Source organism: Pelobates fuscus, chromosome 8 (genome assembly GCF_036172605.1).
Source record: "Pelobates fuscus isolate aPelFus1 chromosome 8, aPelFus1.pri, whole genome shotgun sequence".
In the NCBI taxonomy this organism is placed as follows: Eukaryota; Metazoa; Chordata; class Amphibia; order Anura; family Pelobatidae; genus Pelobates; species Pelobates fuscus.
In genome coordinates, this window is record NC_086324.1 from 5,865,774 (window position 1) to 5,890,098 (window position 24,325).

The window sequence follows — 24,325 nt, forward strand, 5'->3', positions numbered from 1 at the left end:
TGTCACAGCAGCTACATGTCACAGGAAGCTACATGTCACAGCAGCCACATGTCACAGCAGCCACATGTCACAGGAAGCTACATGTCACAGGGAGCTACATGTTACAGGAAGCCACATGTCACAGGAAGCTACATGTCACAGTAAGCTACATGTCACAGCAGCCACATGTCACAGCAGCCACATGTCACAGGAAGCTACATGTCACAGGAAGCCACATGTCACAGGAAGCCACATGTCACAGGAAGCCACATGTCACAGCAGCCACATGTCACAGGAAGCCACATGTCACAGGAAGCCACATGTCACAGGAAGCCACATGTCACAGGAAGTTACATGTCACAGGAAGCTACATATCACAGCAGCCACATGTCACAGGAAGCCACATGTCACAGTAAGCTACATGTCACAGGGAGCTACATGTCACAGGGAGCTACATGTCACAGGAAGCCACATGTCACAGAAGCTACATGTCACAGGAAGCCACATGTCACAGGAAGCCACATGTCACAGGGAGCTACATGTCACAGGAAGCTACATGTCACAGGAAGCCACATGTCACAGGAAGCCACATGTCACAGGAAGCTACATGTCACAGGAAGCCACATGTCACAGGGAGCTACATGTCACAGGGAGCTGTTTACATGTACTGCCCACCTTAATGAAGAAATTATACAAGTGCAAAAATGAAATGGGGCCTGGCAATCTAGGACCTGGCGTTGGCCAAACTGGCCCATTGATGCATACTAGCTGACGGCTGGTTGTGTCCAGTGTAAAAGAATCTCTTTAATTAACCATCAACAGGGTCAAGGCCACAGAGAGAAGAAAAACATATTAGCAGATAGCGTTCTCTAAACATAACATGGGAGCCATGATTATTCCACCAGGAGATGGATCAGGCTGTGGATGTGAGATGGGGCTCGGCTAGTAGTGCTTATTAATGGAGCTGAATTGTTAATTAGCCAGTTATTTCTCATTCTGCTTTGGAGAGGGATCCATTGCTCCCAAACTCCCATTTCCGAGTCTTTCCTCCCGCGAGACGGAGGGAGTCATTTATCATGCCATTTCTTTGTGAAGCGTGTACTGTCAGAACAGAGAAAGCTTTAATTCAGCCCTGTTCTAGATCAAACATTTCAGCCATTATTGTCGAAACAGCTTGTTAAATGAATGTACGGGCCAAAGCGTACATCCCGGGAATACACGAGCAAAATATTCCAGTCAAACTGAGATACCACTCAACTAAGGAAGGGTGACTCATAGCAGGGTTATGTTCAATGGGTTAAATCTCCAGGAAGGGATAAGTATTTTAATTAAAAAATTGTTGTTTAATGTTTCCTTGGTAATGACATACTTGCAGAGGATTTAGGCTCTTTTCCCGTTTGTTCCATGTTTAGAGAGTGCTATAAGGGCTAGATCACCGTTTCAGCAACCCTGATGATGTCATAATGACGGAGACAATTTAACAGACAGGGTAAAATGGCGAAGAACTGTTATTCTAATCCTAAAGGGACACAATACATCAAAATAGCATTTTATGTTTTTTTGAAATTCTTTGCCTACATCACTGCTGAGAGCCAATTATCAGAAAGGGATACCCCCATATGGCTTATGACCAACATGTTACACATGTTTCTCTGTATTAGTGGATTTGTACCTTTAAACATCTTGTATAAGTGATCATGGAGTGTTCTTGTAATCGCTCATTACCATAGCAACATCAGTGAAGCAAGGAAACAGCTGTACGTCTCTGGGTAATAGAAGGGCCACGGGTCTCTCGCTTTGGTGCTGTTGGGGTGGTGGATGGGTGCTGTGTATGTCACACATGTAAACAATATACATGCAGGAACACCAGTATAGATGCATCTTTCTTAGTTTTTGCCATTTATGAGGGGCTGCCATTGGATCTGCAAGATTTTGGGCAGTTAAAGACATTTCCGTTATTACAATAGTGATATTCGTGCATTATACCATTTTTATGGCACCGGGGCATGACTCTGGGTGCACATCACGTGACCTATCCACCATATTGATGACACTTTACTTCAGCATGAATCAGAGCATGCCAAACAGCATGGACGCAATCTACGCGTCCTCGCACAGGCTCACCCTGAACCCCAGACAGTCCTCATTTATTCCTGCGTTCCTGTTCTCACATTTTGTCCTTCTTGTTGTCCTAATACCTAATCTGCGGATATCTAACTCCTGGCAGGCCTCTTCAACACCTGCTCTCACCCTGGATTTGACCTGCCATATTTCTTCACTGACTCCTGTTAGTCTTGGTGTGACTCTCCCTGAGTCTGCATCCAGATTCCCAAGCATTCTGCGAATTGTTTTACATGCCATCCCAGGCTGTTTCACTCAAGGGTGGTTTGTGAGGGTGAAGCATTGTCACACAATCTTTCAAACCATCTTCCGTCATACCAGTCCTGTACTGTACATACAGAGAGAATTATGTTACAAGAATAGCGCGTACCTCTCCTGCCCTTTAACATTGTTCTATGATAGATTAGCACCATTCCTCCTGTCTTCCTATGCCGTTTGTGTATAAAGGAAAAGACAACGTTAAAATGCATCCAACAGACAATACAAAATCAGACAGAAAAATAAAAAAATTGGCCCAATTCCCGTTGGAATCTACAATCTAGATCAAATCCTATCACTCTCAGCATGGTATGTACACACAAATATATAAAACAGCTTAGCTTGATCTGGTAGCTGGTGAGATAGTTTGGTGGATCGGATTCCAGCTGGAATGTCTCAGAGTTAGATCAGCGCAGCCTTTCACCCTTCCAAACTTAATCAAATAATTACCATTAAGTTGGGTAGTCACATCCAAACCCAAGGAATACTTGGAAACTATCGACAGGCTAAATGTACTTTTCCTCACTCAAATTCTTAATATTATTATAGTATAATTGTTATTACTATCATTTTAACCACAAACCTGATTGTGCCAATAGCCGATTATGTGACGTGATCACCGCGATCCTGTGCATTGTCTCATATCCTCAGATATGGCTGCAAACAAAGCCTTCGATAGTCAGATTTGATCACTGATCGCAGCTGAAGTTTGGATATTTCCTGTATAGATTTTTTTTAATTGCCTTTTTATTTCTTGGTTTTAATGGCACTTTACAAATAAATGTTAGCAATAAATCTAACTGCACAGTAAATGGCGCAATGTGCGTAACAGTAACAAATAAGTACATTGTCCTCACAAGCAAAGCAAAGGAAATGTATAGAATAAATACAACGTAACCATAACAGCCTGGATAGTTTAAATGCATGACACACCAACATCAGACGGAGCATTGTGATTGGCTGCACAGAAAGGCCATCTATATAAAGCAAACAGAATGAGTTATGCCTGTTAGGGGATGGAATGCAATATAATGCCATCAGTTACACATACAACGCCCTCGTTACATTGATAATTACACCATCTACGGTCTGGGAGCGTGATTAGCATTTTGTAAGAAGCCAATTAAAGTAATTAATACATTTCAATCGCAGCCACTTCATGACTGCAGCGAGAATGCAGCTCTTCCCAAATAAATAAAAAATATTAAGCGTAGCCATTGATCTCTCTTCATCCTTTGCATATTCAGTAGATAGCTGGCGGGCACATGTGCCCAAAAGTACCCTGTGTACAAGATCTCTGGCAGAGAATGGGCACACCAGGCCCTCAGCAAAACCAATCTATATTTCTGTCATTTCAGCCAGTGGAATGGGGGGCACTCAGCCTCACGCTCAGATGCAGAAATCGGAGAAACACGTGTGTTATAAAGAATTCTGTTATTTTTCAATCAATCAGTGATTTATGGGAACCGCAAATCCCCTTAACCAGATACATGGAAAAAAACATAAGATTTATTAGTTGGTGAAACAGGTTATTTCTCTGAAGTGGGAATCACAAAGACAGACCTAAATATCAGCAAAACGTAAAGATGTTATTTTTTATTTTTCCAGCTGGTTTTATAGAATTAAAGTTTCTAATGTCAAGACTCCAAAAATTTTTATTTAATAAATAAGCCCCGACGGTGACTTACTCAATATCCAAACAGAATTCTACACTAAAGTGTGGATTTAGGGAATTCCAAGTGATTGTCACATCTTCGGCAACAAAAGCTACGTTTGCATGTAGGTCTAAATTATCAAATTCCCTTTCTGGACAACTAGTGATTAGCTTTGACTGTGAAGTGTAGTAAACTGACAATGATATTGCATAATTTAAGCAGAAATACACACATTTTTGTTGCAATTTTCATTTTCTGTTTGTGAGAAATGTATATTTCCTGAATAAATCTAAAGATTCTATAGACACCCATTGGGGATTGATGAACTATTAAACAGTAAACTGCAATGAGTTGACAATTTCTTTATAATAACTGATCTATTCCGGTCGTAGTTAGGATGTGTTCAGTGTGGCTCATTCTTTAGAGAATTCCATTATCAGGCCTGTCTGCAACGTCCGCAAGTAGTAGTGGATCTTATATCCACTGCCCATCAGGGGTAATTTTGTTTATTAGACTGGTCTATTATCAGCTGCCACTGGATCATGTGACATCATTACAATTGGACTGATTCTCCGGCACCAGCACTATTTCCTGCCACCTTGGTTTGATTGACATTTCCAATCTGATAACAATTCCTAAGAATATTGTCCACTAAGCAGTCCGCTTTGCTTGCTTTTGTCATAGGAAGCAGCTTATGTGATAAGATTGATTGCAAAATGATTTCTAAACTGTGAGATCCCTGATATCGATTGCAATCTGCTGTATCACCAGACATGATATGCCCAGAGACTGATTTGGGGCAGGTGGAGCATCCCTGTGTTATCTGAATGAGAAAACACTGCTTGTCTGGTCACCCACCTTTGCTTTAACACCTTCCCTACCAACCCCGTTTATACAGATTGATTTCATTCTGCAAAGAAACATAATGTCCTACTTTCCTTTCTTACCATTCCAGAACCAATGAGCACATGGCAGAGACATGCATGAACAATACTGTACATTGTAACAGGCCCACGGTGGGATTCTAGCATTTAGGGTATTTTGCAAATAACAATCTGTACGAACAGTACTGGCGCTAGATTGATTTACTATATTATCAGTAAACCCATATACAGGGATTAGCATTACTTCTGCTAGCATTTTCCTAAAATCCTCAGTGGATGACTTCTAAATACCCGTAAGCAGGGAATGCAACCATTTTCATTTATGTCACATTTAATGTAACACAAATGGTTTTTTTTTCAAACCTGAGCCCATAAGCTTTTCAAATGATTTAATATTTTTTTTCAAAGTTTTAGGATATAAATATTATACCATATATAAAAGTATATCAATATATTAACAATATTAGTACTTTCAGAATATTAAATCATTTTAATAGTTTATCCAATACATAAAATAATAATGCAAAAATCTTATACCAACAAATCGAGGTCCATGTCTGTAAGATTGCAAGAGATACACAAAGCACTTTAACAGTTTGTATCATTGCAGAGAGCGATTTTTAAATGAACTGCTGTAGCCCCGCCCCCTGGATTAGTGACATCAGAGAATGAATGTTACTTCCTCCTTTGCTGTCCAACCTCCATCTATTATTGTCACTGTGCCTGTATGCATGCATTGTCTGCAGTTCTAGAGGTCACTGCATAAAGCCATGTTCACAAAACCTCAAGGTTTCCTATCTGTATATAAAGTCATAATCATTAAAGTACCGAACACCTTATACGATGGGTGAACCCCCGCCTGGGGGCTATTAATACATTAAACAAAATTAGTTCATCTCTTCATAGCGTATCCCTAAACAACAAACATTATACACATATTTTTAACTGAAATGAGATCTGTGAATGAACACAAAGTGAATTTAACATTCTAGGTGAAAAGAGTCAAACTACTGTAGTTCGGGGATCTTTTTCAATTCAGCTATTCTGTCCTGAATTTTCAAATTCATGTTAATTTCCAACAATTCACAACTTAGTTAAAAGCTCTGGAATATGATGAAGTATGCTTAATTAACATGAAAAGAAACTTGGTGGCTCACAGCAGCTCTATATATATTAACTCTCTCACCCCTCTGGGTGTAACCGCCAGGACCGCGCATTCAAGGGGCCCATCAGGTGGCCCAGGCTGTTAGGGCCACCCGATGGCATTGAATATCCAGGGGGCCCAGGTCAACGCTGCAAAGCTTTAACAGCGCGCCCAACCCTCTGTGATGACGTCAGACGCTGGGAGGAAGCGACTGCCCGGTCACTTCCTCCTAGCTATCAGAGAGAGCCGCGCGGGAGGAAGGAGAGGGAGTGAGAGTGGGAACTCTGACTCCCATCAGCCTGAGCCACCACTGGACCGCATAGAGAGTCACCCTCCTGCACCTAAAAGGTAGGAAACAGGAGGGTGACAAACATTTTGCATGTGTGTGTGTTAGTGTATAAGTGTCTGTATGTATGTCTCCGTATGTGTGTATGTATGTGTGTGTGTCTGTATGTATGTTTCTCTGTATGTGTGTGTGTGTGTGTTAGTGTATAAGTGTCTGTATGTATGTGTCTATATGTGTGTGTGTGTGTGTGTGTGTTTGTGTATGTGTGTCTGTATGTATGTTTCTCTGTATGTGTGTATGTATGTGTGTGCATGTGTCTCTGTATGTGTGTGTGGCTGTATGTGTGTGTCCGCACGTGTATCTGTTTGTCTGCATGTGTGTGGGGAGGGAGGTGGACGTATGGGGGAGGGGAGAAGTAGACATATGGGGGGAGATGGAAGGGGGCATGGCAATTTTCGCACCAGGGCTACGTGGTTTGTAGTGACGCCTCTGCGGGGAGGCTTAGGTTTCTCTACAGTATCTTAGCTGAGCCTAGAACTGCACTCTTCTGGATAGAGAGCTCAGACGTCCCACATGGAATCAGCTGACACCTCTCTCCCAACCTGGGGGTCACAGCCACGAGTGCTCCTATCACAAAGATAGATAGACAGATAGATAGACGGACAGGACTGTATATATTAATATGTATAACATATAAACCTGCCAATTGTGGCAGAGTTGTTGCATTGCTTTCCATTAATTCACAATTGAAACAGCACTATTGTAACACACCCTGACACAGACAGAGGAGGCCTGCAAGGCCCAAACGTGTTTAATTTCTTTTTCAATATGATATAGAGACATACCAAGGGCTGGTTCATGGCTGTTTTTTGGAGTATAAAGTCTGAGGCATTGCCATTACCCCACTAAACACCTTCCATTCATTATAGACATAAAAACACTGGCTTTTATATACGAGAAAATCAAGTTATGATTGAGTTTAGGAAAATCAAGTTATGATTGAGTTTAGGAAAATCAAGTTATGATTGAGTTTAGGAATTCTACCAGTTTTTACACTTTGGTTATAATTTCAATTCACTTACTACTAAATACGATTTACACAAATAACACGACAGTATGAAAGCACACCACACAATATACAGCAAGTTACCGCACAATATACAGCGAGTTACCGCACAATATACAGCGAGTTACCTCACAATATACAGCGAGTTACCGCACAATATACAGCGAGTTACCGCACAATATACAGCGAGTTACCGCACAATATACAGCGAGTTACCGCACAATATACAGCGAGTTACCGCACAATATACAGCGAGTCACCGCACAATATACAGCGAGTCACCGCACAATATACAGCGAGTTACCGCACAATATACAGCGAGTTACCGCACAATATACAGCGAGTTACCGCACAATAAACAGCGAGTTACCTCACAATATACAGCGAGTTACCTCACAATATACAGCAAGTTACCTCACAATATACAGTGAGTTACCGCACAATATACAGCGAGTTACCGCACAATATACAGCGAGTTACCGCACAATATACAGCGAATTACCGCACAATATACAGCGAGTTACCGCACAATATACAGCGAGTTATCTCACAATATACAGCGAGTTACCGCACAATATACAGCGAGTTACCTCACAATATACAGCGAGTTACCGCACAATATACAGCGAGTTACCGCACAATATACAGCGAGTTACCGCACAATATACAGCGAGTTACCGCACAATATACAGTGAGTTACCGCACAATATACAGCGAGTTACCGCACAATATACAGCGAGTCACCGCACAATATACAGCGAGTCACCGCACAATATACAGCGAGTCACCGCACAATATACAGCGAGTTACCGCACAATATACAGCGAGTTACCGCACAATATACAGCGAGTTACCGCACAATATACAGCGAGTTACCTCACAATATACAGCGAGTTACCGCACAATATACAGCGAGTTACCGCACAATATACAGCGAGTTACCGCACAATATACAGCGAATTACCGCACAATATACAGCGAGTTACCGCACAATATACAGCGAGTTACCTCACAATATACAGCGAGTTACCGCACAATATACAGCGAGTTACCTCACAATATACAGCGAGTTACCGCACAATATACAGCGAGTTACCGCACAATATACAGCGAGTTACCGCACAATATACAGCGAGTTACCGCACAATATACAGTGAGTTACCGCACAATATACAGCGAGTTACCGCACAATATACAGTGAGTTACCGCACAATATACAGCGAGTTACCGCACAATATACAGCGAGTTACCGCACAATATACAGCGAGTTACCGCACAATATACAGCACTTAAAATATTTTAAGATGTGAACCGAATGGGAAGATTGTCACAGTACATTGTGTAGTAGATGTGAATCACCTTGTTGTGTAATTTGGGTCAGTTTCCAGGTAGATGAAGATTAAAGGGACAGTGAATCTAGTTTTAGACAAGGAGGAAATTTCAATCTTTTTCTTTAACCCCTTAAGGACACACGACATGTGTGACATGTCATGATTCCCTTTTATTCCAGAAGTTTGGTCCTTAAGGGGTTAAACAAAATTCCTTGACAAATGTGCACACGTTCCTTGACAGGTGAGAACGATAAGGAAGGTGTGTGGACCCAAACAGCCCCCAGTATGCATTCATTCTGACATAACAGTAAATATTGCATCTTAGCATCCCGGCCTTTTATCTTCTGAATCGGATCAGAACTCACAGCACCTTAACGTTCTCACTAGCCCTCTGCCGTGGATGAAATATACAAAGGAATATTATAAGAAAGGAAGATATCATCACAACGTGGCTTCAAACGCGAGAGAGGCCTTGAGAGACCTCGAACAATTCAAACGCAGTCACAGAACACGAATTATTAGCGGCACAAGCACACATTGTGTGGTACGTCTACCTTACCCACCTCTTCCTATGGTTTACTATCAACCAACGTTCAACATTTACGGCTAGACAAACCGGTTTTCCAATACAACTGTTCGAGCCTAAATCTTTCTGGTAATTTCTGTACCATAACAATACGCAAAGCACAAAGCTAAACAAGAATCTCACTGGCCAGATTAAGAAACAAAATGGTATGAGACAAAGTCTGATTGGAAGAAAGCAAAATACAGAGAACTGAGAGAGCTGTACATGGTATGTTCTATAGATGGAGGGAGATGGTATGTACTATAGATGGAGGGAGCTGGTATGTACTATAGATGGAGGGAGCTGGTATGTACTATAGATGGAGGGAGCTGGTATGTACTATAGATGGAGGGAGATGGTATGTACTATAGATGGAGGGAGCAGTACCTGGTATGTACTATAGATGGAGGGAGATGGTATGTACTATAGATGGAGGGAGCAGTACCTGGTATGTACTATAGATGGAGGGAGATGGTATGTACTATAGATGGAGGGAGCTGGTATGTACTATAGATGGAGGGAGCAGTACATGGTATGTACTATAGATGGAGCGAGCTGGTATGTACTATAGAAGGAGGGAGCAGTACCTGGTATGTACTATAGATGGAGGGAGATGGTATGTACTATAGATGGAGGGAGCTGGTATGTACTATAGATGGAGGGAGCAGTACATGGTATGTACTATAGATGGAGCGAGCTGGTATGTACTATAGATGGAGGGAGATGGTATGTACTATAGATGGAGGGAGCAGTACATGGTATGTACTATAGATGGAGCGAGCTGGTATGTACTATAGAAGGAGGGAGCAGTACCTGGTATGTACTATAGATGGAGGGAGATGGTATGTACTATAGATGGAGGGAGCTGGTATGTACTATAGATGGAGGGAGCAGTACATGGTATGTACTATAGATGGAGCGAGCTGGTATGTACTATAGATGGAGGGAGCAGTACCTGGTATGTACTATAGATGGAGCGAGCTGGTATGTACTATAGATGGAGGGAGCTGGTATGTACTATAGATGGAGGGAGCAGTACATGGTATGTACTATAGATGGAGCGAGCTGGTATGTACTATAGATGGAGGGAGCAGTACCTGGTATGTACTATAGATGGAGCGAGCTGGTATGTACTATAGATGGAGGGAGCAGTACCTGGTATGTACTATAGATGGAGCGAGCTGGTATGTACTATAGATGGAGGGAGCAGTACATGGTATGTACTATAGATGGAGGGAGCTGTAGATGGTATGTACTATAGATGGAGGGAGCTGTACCTGGTATGTACTATAGATGGAGCGAGCTGGTATGTACTATAGATGGAGGGAGCAGTACATGGTATGTACTATAGATGGAGCGAGCTGGTATGTACTATAGATGGAGGGAGCAGTACCTGGTATGAACTATAGATGGAGGGAGCTGTACCTGGTATGTACTATAGATGGAGCGAGCTGGTATGTACTATAGATGGAGGGAGCAGTACATGGTATGTACTATAGATGGAGCGAGCTGGTATGTACTATAGATGGAGGGAGCAGTACCTGGTATGTACTATAGATGGAGCGAGCTGGTATGTACTATAGATGGAGGGAGCAGTACCTGGTATGTACTATAGATGGAGCGAGCTGGTATGTACTATAGATGGAGGGAGCAGTACATGGTATGTACTATAGATGGAGGGAGCTGTAGATGGTATGTACTATAGATGGAGGGAGCAGTAGATGGTATGTACTATAGATGGAGCGAGCAGTAGATGGTATGTACTATAGATGGAGGGAGCTGTACATGGTATGTACTATAGATGGAGAGAGCAGTAGATGGTATGTACTATAGATGGAGGGAGCAGTAGATGGTATGTACTATAGATGGAGCGAGCAGTAGATGGTATGTACTATAGATGGAGGGAGCTGTACATGGTATGTACTATAGATGGAGCGAGCAGTAGATGGTATGTACTATAGATGGAGGGAGCAGTAGATGGTATGTACTATAGATGGAGCGAGCAGTAGATGGTATGTACTATAGATGGAGGGAGCTGTACATGGTATGTACTATAGATGGAGATAGCAGTACATGGTATGTACTATAGATGGAGGGAGCAGTACATGGTATGTACTATAGATGGAGGGAGCAGTACATGGTATGTACTATAGATGGAGCGAGCAGTAGATGGTATGTACTATAGATGGAGGGAGCTGTACATGGTATGTACTATAGATGGAGCGAGCAGTAGATGGTATGTATTATAGATGGAGCGAGCAGTAGATGGTATGTACTATAGATGGAGGGAGCTGTAGATGGTATGTACTATAGATGGAGCGAGCAGTAGATGGTATGTACTATAGATGGAGGGAGCTGTGCATGGTATGTACTATAGATGGAGCGAGCAGTAGATGGAATGTACTATAGATGGAGGGAGCTGTACCTGGTATGTATTATAGATGGAGCGAGCTGGTATGTACTATAGATGGAGGGAGCTGTACATGGTATGTACTATAGATGGAGGGAGCTGTACATGGTATGTACTATAGATGGAGGGAGCTGTACATGGTATGTACTATAGATGGAGGGAGCTGTACATGGTATGTACTATAGATGGAGGGAGCAGTACATGGTATGTACTATAGATGGAGGGAGCAGTAGACAATATGATATTATGAATGCCTCCTACACAGTCATATGGCCCTATAAAAATGTGTAATATATACATGGATGGATGTGAACTGATCACTAGTGACACACAGAGGGATGTTTGTGAACTGATCACTAGTGACACAGAGTGATGTTTGTGAACTGATCACTAGTGACACAGTGGGATGTTTGTGAACTGATCACTAGTGACACAGTGGGATGTTTGTGAACTGATCACTAGTGACACAGTGGGATGTTTGTGAACTGATCACTAGTGACACACAGAGGGATGTTTGTGAACTGATCACTAGTGACACACAGAGGGATGTTTGTGAACTGATCACTAGTGACACAGAGTGATGTTTGTGAACTGATCACTAGTGACACAGAGGGATGTTTGTGAACTGATCACTAGTGACACAGAGGGATGTTTGTGAACTGATCACTAGTGACATAGAGTGATGTTTGTGAACTGATCACTAGTGACACAGAGGGATGTTTGTGAACTGATCACTAGTGACCCAGAGGGATGTTTGTGAACTGATCACTAGTGACACACAGAGGGATGTTTGTGAACTGATCACTAGTGACACAGAGTGATGTTTGTGAACTGATCGCTAGTGACACAGAGGGATGTTTGTGAACTGATCACTAGTGACACAGAGGGATGTTTGTGAACTGATCACTAGTGACACAGAGTGATGTTTGTGAACTGGTCACTAGTGACACAGAGGGATGTTTGTGAACTGGTCACTAGTGACACAGAGAGGGATGGATGCAAACTGATAACTAAAGTAATGGTTCAGTAGTAATTCAGAAAGGAATAGATATACTCTACTGACAAACGGAGGTATTGGTGTGTACTGCTCACTTTTCATACACAAGTTATGGATAACCACTGTTCACTAGTAATACACACAGGGATAGATGTCCTCTGATTACTAGTGATACACAGAGATAGATGTGACTAATCCATAGTGGTACACACAAGTATGGATGTGACTGATCACTAGTGGTACACACAGGGATGGATGAGGGATGGATGTGACTGATCACTAGTGGTACACACAATGATGGATGCAACTGATCACTAGTGGTACACACAGGGATGAATGAGGGATATATGTGACTGATCACTAGTGGTACACAATGATGGGTGCAACTGATCCCTAGTGGTACACACAGGGATATATGTGACTGATCACTAGTGGTACACACAGGGATATATGTGACTGATCACTAGTGGTACACACAGGGATATATGTGACTGATCACTAGTGGTACACACAGGGATATATGTGACTGATCACTAGTGGTACACACAGGGATATATGTGACTGATCACTAGTGGTACACACGGGGATATATGTGACTGATCACTAGTGGTACACACAAGGATGGATGTGACTGATCACTAGTGGTACACACAGGGATATATGTGACTGATCACTAGTGGTACACACAGGGATATATGTGACTGATCACTAGTGGTACACACAGGGATGGATGTGACTGATCACTAGTGGTACACACAGGGATGGATGTGACTGATCACTAGTGGTACACACAGGGATATATGTGACTGATCACTAGTGGTACACACAGGGATGGATGTGACTGATCACTAGTGGTACACACAGGGATGGATGTGACTGATCACTAGTGGTACACACAGGGATATATGTGACTGATCACTAGTGGTACACACAGGGATGGATGAATTGCTCCCTACACTACCTAGACAGTGATTGCAGAAAATCGATGCAAATCGATGCAAGGAAGTGGGGTGCAGATAGGAATCGCCCACATATCAGCCAATTAACAATAATCACAAGACCTTTAAACTGTACAAAGAGGTCAGAGCCCACCTGGCCCCCAGAACCCCCTTACCTGTGCGGAAAAATGCATCCACCTCGGAATCGGCACCCCCTTCTTCTGCCCCCTCCATGGCTGGGGGTTGTGCGGGGGGCCTGGGGTCCAGTCCCGCTGCTTGGCTCAGTATGGGGGCCCCTCCATGTCCCTGACAGTCAGACTGAGTCTGTCTTATTGTGAGAGTCAGACTGTCTGTCAGATCCTCTCTCACTGACTCTCCCTCCCTGGAACACACAGTCTCTCTCTCTCTCTCTCTCTGTCAGCCTCCCAGGATCAGTCAAATTCTCTCCCAGCCTCTCTCTCTCTCTCTCTCTCTCTCTCTCTCAAGCTCAGTCTCTCTCCCAGGCTCAGTCTCTCTCTCTCTCCCAGGCTCAGTCTCTCTCTCTCTCAGGCTCAGTCTCGCTCCCAGAATCAGTCTCTCTCTCAGGCTCTCTCTCTCTCTCTGTGTCAGGCTCAGTCTCTCTCTCTCTCCCAGGCTCAGTCTCTCTCTCTCTCTCTCTCCCAGGCTCAGTCTCTCTCTCTCTCTCTCTCCCAGAATCAGTCTCTCTCTCTCTCTCTCTCTGTCAGGCTGAGCCTCTCTCCCTCCCCCTATTGTTCACATCATCTCCTCCTCCTCCTCTTCCCAACAATACCCATGTGATTGGACCATGTCCTTCCCACCCTGAGTGTCAGCTCTGCGGGACAGGGGTACTGCCAGGGCACTCACTGCCAAGGCACCCACTGATCCCCTGCACCCCCAAACCACTCCTACAGGATCCCTTGTCTGTGTTGGCAGTGAATCAGCTGCAGGGGCTGGATTGTCAGTCTGCTTTATTAATGTGTAAACCCTGGAATCGCAGCTTCGGGGAAGGTACAGGGTTAAACCCTCCCCCGTTATCGGATACAATGTTGCAAATTGCTGCTACATTGATGGAGAATGGCTGCTGCGGGTCACTATACATCATTACAGACCCAGGGAGCCCCATCTGTGCCAGCCATTGGTGGCATTACCCACTTAGTGACAATATTTAGAAACTGTACACGGGGTACACTGCATGCACAGAGCTTGGGGTAACTGCCTCTAGGGGTACACTGCATGCACAGAGCTTGGGGTAACTGCCGCCTGGGGTACACTGCATGCACAGAGCTTGGGGTAACTGCCGCCTGGGGTACACCGCATTATTATTATTATTATTATAGCAATTTATATAGCGCCAACAGATTCCGTAGCGCTTTACAATATTATGAGAAGGGATTTAACTATAAAAAGGACAATTACAAATAAACTTACAGGAACAATAGGTTGAAGAGGACCCTGCTCGATTGAGCTTACATTCTATAGGAGGTGGGTGTAAAACACATTAGGACAGGAATGCATGCACAGAGCTTGGGGTAACTGCCGCCTGGGGTACACTGCATGCACAGAGCTTGGGGTAACTGCCTCTAGGGGTACACTGCATGCACAGAGCTTGGGGTAACTGCCGCCTGGGGTACACTGCATGCACAGAGCTTGAGGTAACAGCCGCCTGGGGTACACTGCATGCACAGAGCTTGGGGTAACTGCCTCTAGGGGTACACTGCATGCACAGAGCTTGGGGTAACTGCCGCCTGGGGTACACCGCATGCACAGAGCTTGAGGTAACTGCCTCTAGGGGTACACTGCATGCACAGAGCTTGGGGTAACAGCCGCCTGGGGTACACTGCATGCACAGAGCTTGGGGTAACTGCCTCTAGGGGTACACTGCATGCTCAGAGCTTGGGGTTCCAGCGGCCTGGGGAACGCTGCATGCACAGAGCTTGGGGTTACTGCCGCCTGGGGTACACTGCATGCACAGGGCTTGGGGTAACTGCCGCCTGGGGTACACTGCATGCACAGGGCTTGGGGTAACTGCCGCCTGGGGTACACTGCATGCACAGAGCTTGGGGTAACTGCCTCTAGGGGTACACTGCATGCACAGAGCTTGGGGTAACTGCCGCCTGGGGTACACCGCATGCACAGAGCTTGAGGTAACTGCCTCTATGGATACACTGCATGCACAGAGCTTGGGGTAACAGCCGCCTGGGGTACACTGCATGCACAGAGCTTGGGGTAACTGCCTCTAGGGGTACACTGCATGCTCAGAGCTTGGGGTTCCAGCGGCCTGGGGAACGCTGCATGCACAGAGCTTGGGGTTACTGCCGCCTGGGGTACACTGCATGCACAGGGCTTGGGGTAACTGCCGCCTGGGGTACACTGCATGCACAGGGCTTGGGGTAACTGCCGCCTGGGGTACACTGCATGCACAGGGCTTGGGGTACACTGCATGTACAGAGCTTGGGGTAACTGCCTCCTGGGGTACACTGCATGCACAGAGCTTGGGGTAACTGCCTCCTGGGGTACACTGCATGCACAGAGCTTGGGGTAACAGCCGCCTGGGGAACACTGCATGCACAGAGCTTGGGGTACACTGCAGGCACAGAGCTTGGGGTAACTGCCGCCTGGGGTACACTGCATGCACAGAGCTTGGGGTAACAGCCACCTGGGTACACTGCATGCACAGAGCTTGGGGTAACTGCCTCTAGGGGTACACTGCATGCGCAGAGCTTGAGGTAACAGCCGCCTGGGGTACACTGCATGCACAGAGCTTGCGGTAACAGCCGCCTGGGGTACACTGCATGCACAGAGCTTGGGGTAACAGCTGCCTGGGGTACACTGCATGCCCAGAGCTTGGGGTAACAGCCGCCTGTGGTACACCGCATGCACAGAGCTTTGGGGTAACTGCCGCCTGGGGTACACCTCGAGCACAGTGCTTGGGGTAACAGCCGCCTGGGGTACACTGCATGCACAGAGCTTGAGGTAACTGCATGCAGGGCTTGGGGTAACAGCCGCCTATGGTACACTGCATGCACAGAGCTAGGGGTAACAGCTGCCTGAGGTACACTGCATGCAAAGCTGGGGTGCTTTCTATCTGGGATACATAGCCTGAAAGGCTAGGGGTACTTTCCATCTGGGGTAGGTACACTGCATGCAGTGTTGGAGGTAAATGTTACCTTGGCTACACTGCATGCAGAGCTGAATGACTGCAACACTGGATACAGAGCTAGCAGCTGGATGGGTGCACTGCATGTACAGGGCTGGAAACTGGGAGGGTGCAGTGCATGCACAGAGATCGTAGCTGGGTGGGTGCAGTGCATGCACAGAGATCGTAGCTGGGTGGGTGCAGTGCATGCAAAGGGATAGCAGCTGGATGGGTGCAGTGCATGCACAGGGATAGCAGCTGGGTGGGTGCAGTGCATGCACAGAGATCGTAGCTGGGTGGGTGCAGTGCATGCAAAGGGATAGCAGCTGGATGGGTGCAGTGCATGCACAGGGGTAGTAGCTGGGTGGGTGCAGTGCATGCACAGAGATCGTAGCTGGGTGGGTGCAGTGCATGCACAGGGGTAGTAGCTGGGTGGGCGCAGTGCATGCACAGGGATAGCAGCTGGGTGGGTGCAGTGCATGCAAAGGGATAACAGCTGGGTGGGTGCAGTGCACGCACAAGGATAGCAGCTGGATGGGTGCAGTGCATGCACAGGGATGGTAGCTGGATGGGTGCAGTGTATGCACAGGGATAGTAGCTGAATAGGTGCAGTGCACGCACAGTGATAGCGGCTGGATGGGTGCAGTGCACGCACAGGGATAGTAGCTGGATGGGTGCCTTGCATGCACAGGAATAGGAACTGGATGGGTGCCGTGCATGCACAGAGATAGTAGCTGGGCGGGTGCAGTGCATGCACAGAGATAGTAGCTGGGCGGGTGCAGTGCATACACAGGGATGGTAGCTGGGTGGGTGCATCGAATGCACAGTGGTAGAAGCTGGATGCAGTAAATGCACAGGGATAGCAGCTGGATGGATGCAGTAAATGCACAGGGGTAGCAGCTGGATGGATGCAGTGCATGCACAGGGGTAGCAGCTGGATGGGTGCAGTGCATGCACATAGATAGTAGCTGGGCGGGTGCAGTGCATGCACAGAGATAGTAGCTGGGCGGGTGCAGTGCATACACAGGGATAGTAGCTGGGTGGGTGCAGTGCATGCACAGGGGTAGCAACTGGGTGGGTGCGGTGCATGCACAGGGGTAGCAGGTGGGTGCAGGGCATGCATATGGATAGCAGCTGGATGGGTGCAGTGATTGCACAGGGCTGGCAGCTGGATGGGTGCGGCGCATGCACTGGGATAGTAGCTGGGTGGGTGCAATGCATGCACAGGAATAGTAGCTGGGAGCTGGATGGGTGCCGTGCATGCACAGGGATGGTAGCTGGGCGGGTGCAGTGCATGCACAGGAATAGTAGCTGGGAGCTGGATGGGTGCCGTGCACGCACAGGAATAGTAGCTGGATGGGTGCAATGCATGCACAGGGATAGTAGCTGGATGGGTGTGGCGCATGCACTGGGATAGTAGCTGGGTGGGTGCAATGCATGCACAGGAATAGTAGCTGGGTGAGTGCAATGCATGCACAGGAATAGTAGCTGGGAGCTGGATGGGTGCCGTGCATGCACAGGGATGGTAGCTGGATGGGTGCAATGCAGTCACAGGGATGGTAGCTTGATGGGTGCAGTGCATGCACAGGGATAGTAGCTGGATGGGTGCAATGCATGCACAGGGATAGTAGCTTGATGGGTGCAGTGCATGTACAGAGATAGTTGCTGGATGGGTGCAATGCATGCACAGGGATGGTAGCAGTGCATGCACAGAGATAGTTGCTGGATGGGTGCAATGCATGCACATGGATAGTAGCTGGATGGGTGCAGTGCATGCACAGGGATAGTAGGTGGGAGCTGTATGGGTGCATGCACGGGGATGGTAGCTGGGTGGGTGCAGTGCATGCACAGGGCTGGCAGCTGGATGGTTGCAGTGCATGCGCAGAGATAGTAGCTGGGTGGGTGCAGTGCGTGCACAGGGATAGCAGCTGGATGGGTGCCGTGCATGCACAGGGATAGAAGCTGGATGGGTGCAATGCATGCACAGGGCTGGCAGCTGGATGGTTGCAGTGCATGCGCAGAGATAGTAGCTGGGTGGGTGCAGTGCATGCACAGGAATAGTAGCTGGATTGGTGCAGTGCATGCACAGGGCTGGTAGCTTGATGGGTGCAGTGCATGCACAGAGATAGTTGCTGGATGGGTGCAGTGCATTTACAGGAGTGTAGTAGCAGTTATTGTTTCACTATGTGCCCATTGTATACAGTCAGGACCTGCAGGCTGGGCTTCCTGGTCTAGCAGGGAAATGAGTGGGTGTGCTCCCCCTTCACTGCCCTTCACAGCCTGATTGTTCCATTTAGCTGCTGCACATATTACCACTAGCTGGTGGGGGGGGGGGGAGGGGAGCAGTGTGTCTCAAGGGCCAAATGGACCTTCTTAAGCTGGTGCTAATGCAGTCTCAGTATTTACTGTATAATATGCGGTGCATATAGTCTTTATATAATACAGAATGGGTCTCTATATAATAGAATGGGTCTATCTATACCCATTTATATGTTATATATCTATATCCATATTGTAAAGGATTTTTATGTACTTACCTGTGTGCCTTTGGTTATGACTTCTCCCTGCAGTGTAAATTCGTGTAATCTGTTCGTTTCTTCTATGTAGTTGATCAATGTATTCGTCTACCGAACAGAGACCACCCTGGGTAGCAATTAGAACTTGGAACGTTGAGAAAACCGTAACTTAATTGCTCCTAGGCGGCCGCCATTCGGCATACGAACACGTGGCGAGAACAAAGGATGGCGGCCATCTTAAATCTCACAAATGCGGTCAGCGGGACTTACGCTGAATTGCCTGGAACTGTTTTCGGCATGGCAATTCCGCGAACACCCGGTCACCATTGAAGTCTCAGCTGACTACCACTCATCAATCAACCCAGCATTCGGCAGGTGGAATCTACCGAACAAGGGGAGCATTTCTATATAACCAACTGCAACGTTCGTATGGTAGTTTTTGTGTAATTAGACGCGAACGGAGACCGGCTCTTGCTGCTGATTTCATGGAACTGTAAAGCGGATAGTACCACATGGCGAGCCGGTCAAACTTCCACACGATGCGACACGGAAACTACCGAACGGAATTTCGTGAGATTTGGATATGTGACTCCCAGTATCCTCAGCTACCCAGGGATGTAAATGTTATAATTGTATGTGTTATGGAAAGCACTTGTTTAAAAATGTTGAAAATTGTAATGTTTCTGGCCAGCAGATAATTGAGTTTAGTATCTTGCTGAAACTCAATTATCTAGCCTGGCCCAGAGGAGGAGTCTGCTATTGTATAAATTGAATGCCTGTTGCTTCCCGTAAATCAGTCCTGTTCCAGCATTAAGCTTTGGCTCATATGTGGATTATTTGGCGATACCAGCGATATTTATTCCTGTGGATTATTGGGAATATTCTTTTATGGGGAAAAGGGGAATATTGGACGGTGATACAAACTACTACCGTTGATGTAGATTAATTTAGAAATAAACAAATATGTTTAGAAATCTATCTGTTCCTGTCCAAATCTGAGATGATTAAATTGCGTATACGCAGAAGTAAATTCACACTGACACACGGAGTTCAGGTTAAAATAACTTCGAGAAAATTTAATGGCATCTGAGGAAAAGCGGGCTCGCAGACCCTTACAAAAGCAAAATTACATCATCATTGATTATTGAGATATCAGTGAATAAACATCATTAATTGGATTAAATGTTAAGTGGCTATGTCAGTGTCCACCCATCAATATTATTAATTGGATCAAGAACTAAGTGGTTAGCTAGGTGTCCTCCCACCGGGAGGTGGTATTGTTCTGGACACGGGTGTGGACAGATGGCTCAAGCGCCATCTCTCACAGCATGAGGCTTACTCGGTGGGAAGGGGGGCTTGAGCGTCATTTTGGGCAGTTAGTGATGTCAGACTCGTGGTCAGGTGCAAGGTTCTTTTATGAATAGAACATTTCATTAGGCCGGCATTCTCATGGCCTTCAGATTATACTATGTTGCAAATTGCAGGAGATTCAGCAATTCCGGGGTTAGTCATGTCTTTATAGAAAATACAGTCTCTATTCATTACACTAAATGCTGTTAGGAAATTCTGTCATGTAATGTGGACAAAATGGAGGGTCTGTCATGTAATGTGGGTTAAAATGGAGTTAGTGCAAAAATTCAGACACAGGTTCAATACAGGTTTTTTAATAATTCTACATCACCGTCACACATATAATGTATGTTACCTATATATAATGTCTATGTACAGTACAGACTTAGTAACTATATAATATATAATGTCTATGTACAGACCAGGCTGAGTATCTATATAATATAATGTCTATGTATAGTACAGGTTGAGTATCTATATAATATAATGTCTATGTATAGTACAGGCTGAGTATCTATATAATATAATGTCTATGTATAGTACAGACTGAGCATCTATATAATATAATGTCTATGTATAGTACAGACTGAGTATCTATATAATATATAATGTCTATGTACAGTACAGGTTGAGTATCTATATAATATAATATATAATGTCTATGTACAGTACAGGCTGAGTATCTATATAATATAATGTCTATGTATAGTACAGGCTGAGTATATATATAATATATAATGTCTATGTACAGACCAGGCTGAGTATCTATATAATATATAATGTCTATGTATAGTACAGACTGAGTATCTATATAATATATAATGTCTATGTACAGACCAGGCTGAGTATCTATATAATATAATGTCTATGTATAGTACAGGCTGAGTATCTATATAATATAATATAATGTCTATCTACAGACCAGGCTGAGTATCTATATAATATAATGTCTATGTACAGTACAGGCTGAGTATCTATATAATATATAATGTCTATGTACAGACCAGGCTGAGTATCTATATAATATAATGTCTATGTACAGTACAGGCTGAGTATCTATATAATATATAATGTCTATGTACAGTACAGGCTGAGTATCTATATAATATAATGTCTATGTATAGTACAGACTGAGTATCTATATAATATATAATGTCTATGTACAGACCAGGCTGAGTATCTATATAATATATAATGTCTATGTACAGACCAGGCTGAGTATCTATATAATATAATGTCTATGTACAGTACAGGCTGAGTATCTATATAATATATAATGTCTATGTACAGACCAGGCTGAGTATCTATATAATATAATGTCTATGTATAGTACAGACTGAGTATCTATATAATATATAATGTCTATGTACAGACCAGGCTGAGTATCTATATAATATAATGTCTATGTATAGTACAGGCTGAGTATCTATATAATATAATATAATGTCTATGTACAGACCAGGCTGAGTATCTATATAATATAATGTCTATGTACAGTACAGGCTGAGTATCTATATAATATATAATGTCTATGTACAGACCAGGCTGAGTATCTATATAATATATAATGTCTATGTACAGTACAGGCTGAGTATCTATATAATATATAATGTCTATGTACAGACCAGGCTGAGTATCTATATAATATATAATGTCTATGTACAGACCAGGCTGAGTATCTATATAATATAATGTCTATGTACAGTACAGGCTGAGTATCTATATAATATATAATGTCTATGTACAGTACAGGCTGAGTATCTATATAATATAATGTCTATGTATAGTACAGACTGAGTATCTATATAATATATAATGTCTATGTACAGTACAGGCTGAGTATCTATATAATATAATGTCTATGTACAGTACAGGTTGAGTATCTATATAATATATAATGTCTATGTACAGACCAGGTTGAGTATCTATATAATATAATGTCTATGTATAGTACAGGCTGAGTATCTATATAATATAATGTCTATGAATAGTACAGGTTGAGTATCTATATAATATAATGTCTATGTACTGTACAGGCTGAGTATCTATATAATATATAATGTCTATGTATAGTACAGACTGAGTATCTATATAATATAATGTCTATGTACAGTACAGGTTGAGTATCTATATAATATAATATATAATGTCTATGTACAGTACAGGCTGAGTATCTATATAATATATAATGTCTATGTACAGTACAGGCTGAGTATATAATATATAATGTCTATGTACAGTACAGGCTGAGTATCTATATAATATATAATGTCTATGTACAGACCAGGATGAGTATCTATATAATATAATGTCTATGTATAGTACAGGCTGAGTATCTATATAATATATAATGTCTATGTACAGACCAGGCTGAGTATCTATATAATATAATGTCTATGTATAGTACAGACTGAGTATCTATATAATATATAATGTCTATGTACAGACCAGGCTGAGTATCTATATAATATAATGTCTATGTACAGTACAGGCTGAGTATCTATATAATATATAATGTCTATGTACAGTACAGGCTGAGTATCTATATAATATAATGTCTATGTATAGTACAGACTGAGTATCTATATAATATATAATGTCTATGTACAGACAAGGCTGAGTATATATATAATATATAATGTCTATGTACAGACCAGGCTGAGTATCTATATAATATAATGTCTATGTACAGTACAGGCTGAGTATCTATATAATATATAATGTCTATGTACAGACCAGGATGAGTATCTATATAATATAATGTCTATGTACAGTACAGGCTGAGTATCTATATAATATATAATGTCTATGTACAGACCAGGATGAGTATCTATATAATATAATGTCTATGTATAGTACAGGCTGAGTATCTATATAATATATAATGTCTATGTACAGACCAGGCTGAGTATCTATATAATATAATGTCTATGTATAGTACAGACTGAGTATCTATATAATATATAATGTCTATGTACAGACCAGGCTGAGTATCTATATAATATAATGTCTATGTACAGTACAGGCTGAGTATCTATATAATATATAATGTCTATGTACAGTACAGGCTGAGTATCTATATAATATAATGTCTATGTATAGTACAGACTGAGTATCTATATAATATATAATGTCTATGTACAGACCAGGCTGAGTATCTATATAATATATAATGTCTATGTACAGACCAGGCTGAGTATCTATATAATATAATGTCTATGTACAGTACAGGCTGAGTATCTATATAATATATAATGTCTATGTACAGACCAGACTGAGTATCTATATAATATAATGTCTATGTATAGTACAGACTGAATAGCTATATAATATATAATGTCTATGTACAGACCAGGCTGAGTATCTATATAATATAATGTCTATGTATAGTACAGGCTGAGTATCTATATAATATAATATAATGTCTATGTACAGACCAGGCTGAGTATCTATATAATATAATGTCTATGTACAGTACAGGCTGAGTGTCTATATAATATATAATGTCTATGTACAGACCAGGCTGAGTATCTATATAATATATAATGTCTATGTACAGTACAGGCTGAGTATCTATATAATATATAATGTCTATGTACAGTACAGGCTGAGTATCTATATAATATATAATGTCTGTGTACAGACCAGGCTGAGTATCTATATAATATAATGTCTATGTATAGTACAGA

At 43.4% G+C, this 24,325-nt stretch overlaps 1 protein-coding gene across 5 annotated transcripts in view; it reads right to left on the bottom strand.

Annotated features, from left to right (window-relative positions):
- KALRN (kalirin RhoGEF kinase) overlaps positions 1-14,254 on the bottom strand; it is a 413,233-nt gene extending 398,979 nt beyond the window's left edge. For 3 of the 5 annotated variants that reach the window (XM_063429174.1, XM_063429173.1, XM_063429170.1), the window contains exon 1: positions 13,811-14,253. In XM_063429174.1, the coding sequence (XP_063285244.1) occupies positions 13,811-13,868 (58 nt within the window). In that variant the 5' untranslated portion in view covers positions 13,869-14,253. Of the gene's footprint in view, positions 1-13,810 lie in introns of all 5 variants that reach the window. The other 2 variants (XM_063429172.1, XM_063429175.1) reach the window with 2 other exon arrangements.
- Positions 14,255-24,325: the final 10,071 nt, after the last annotated feature.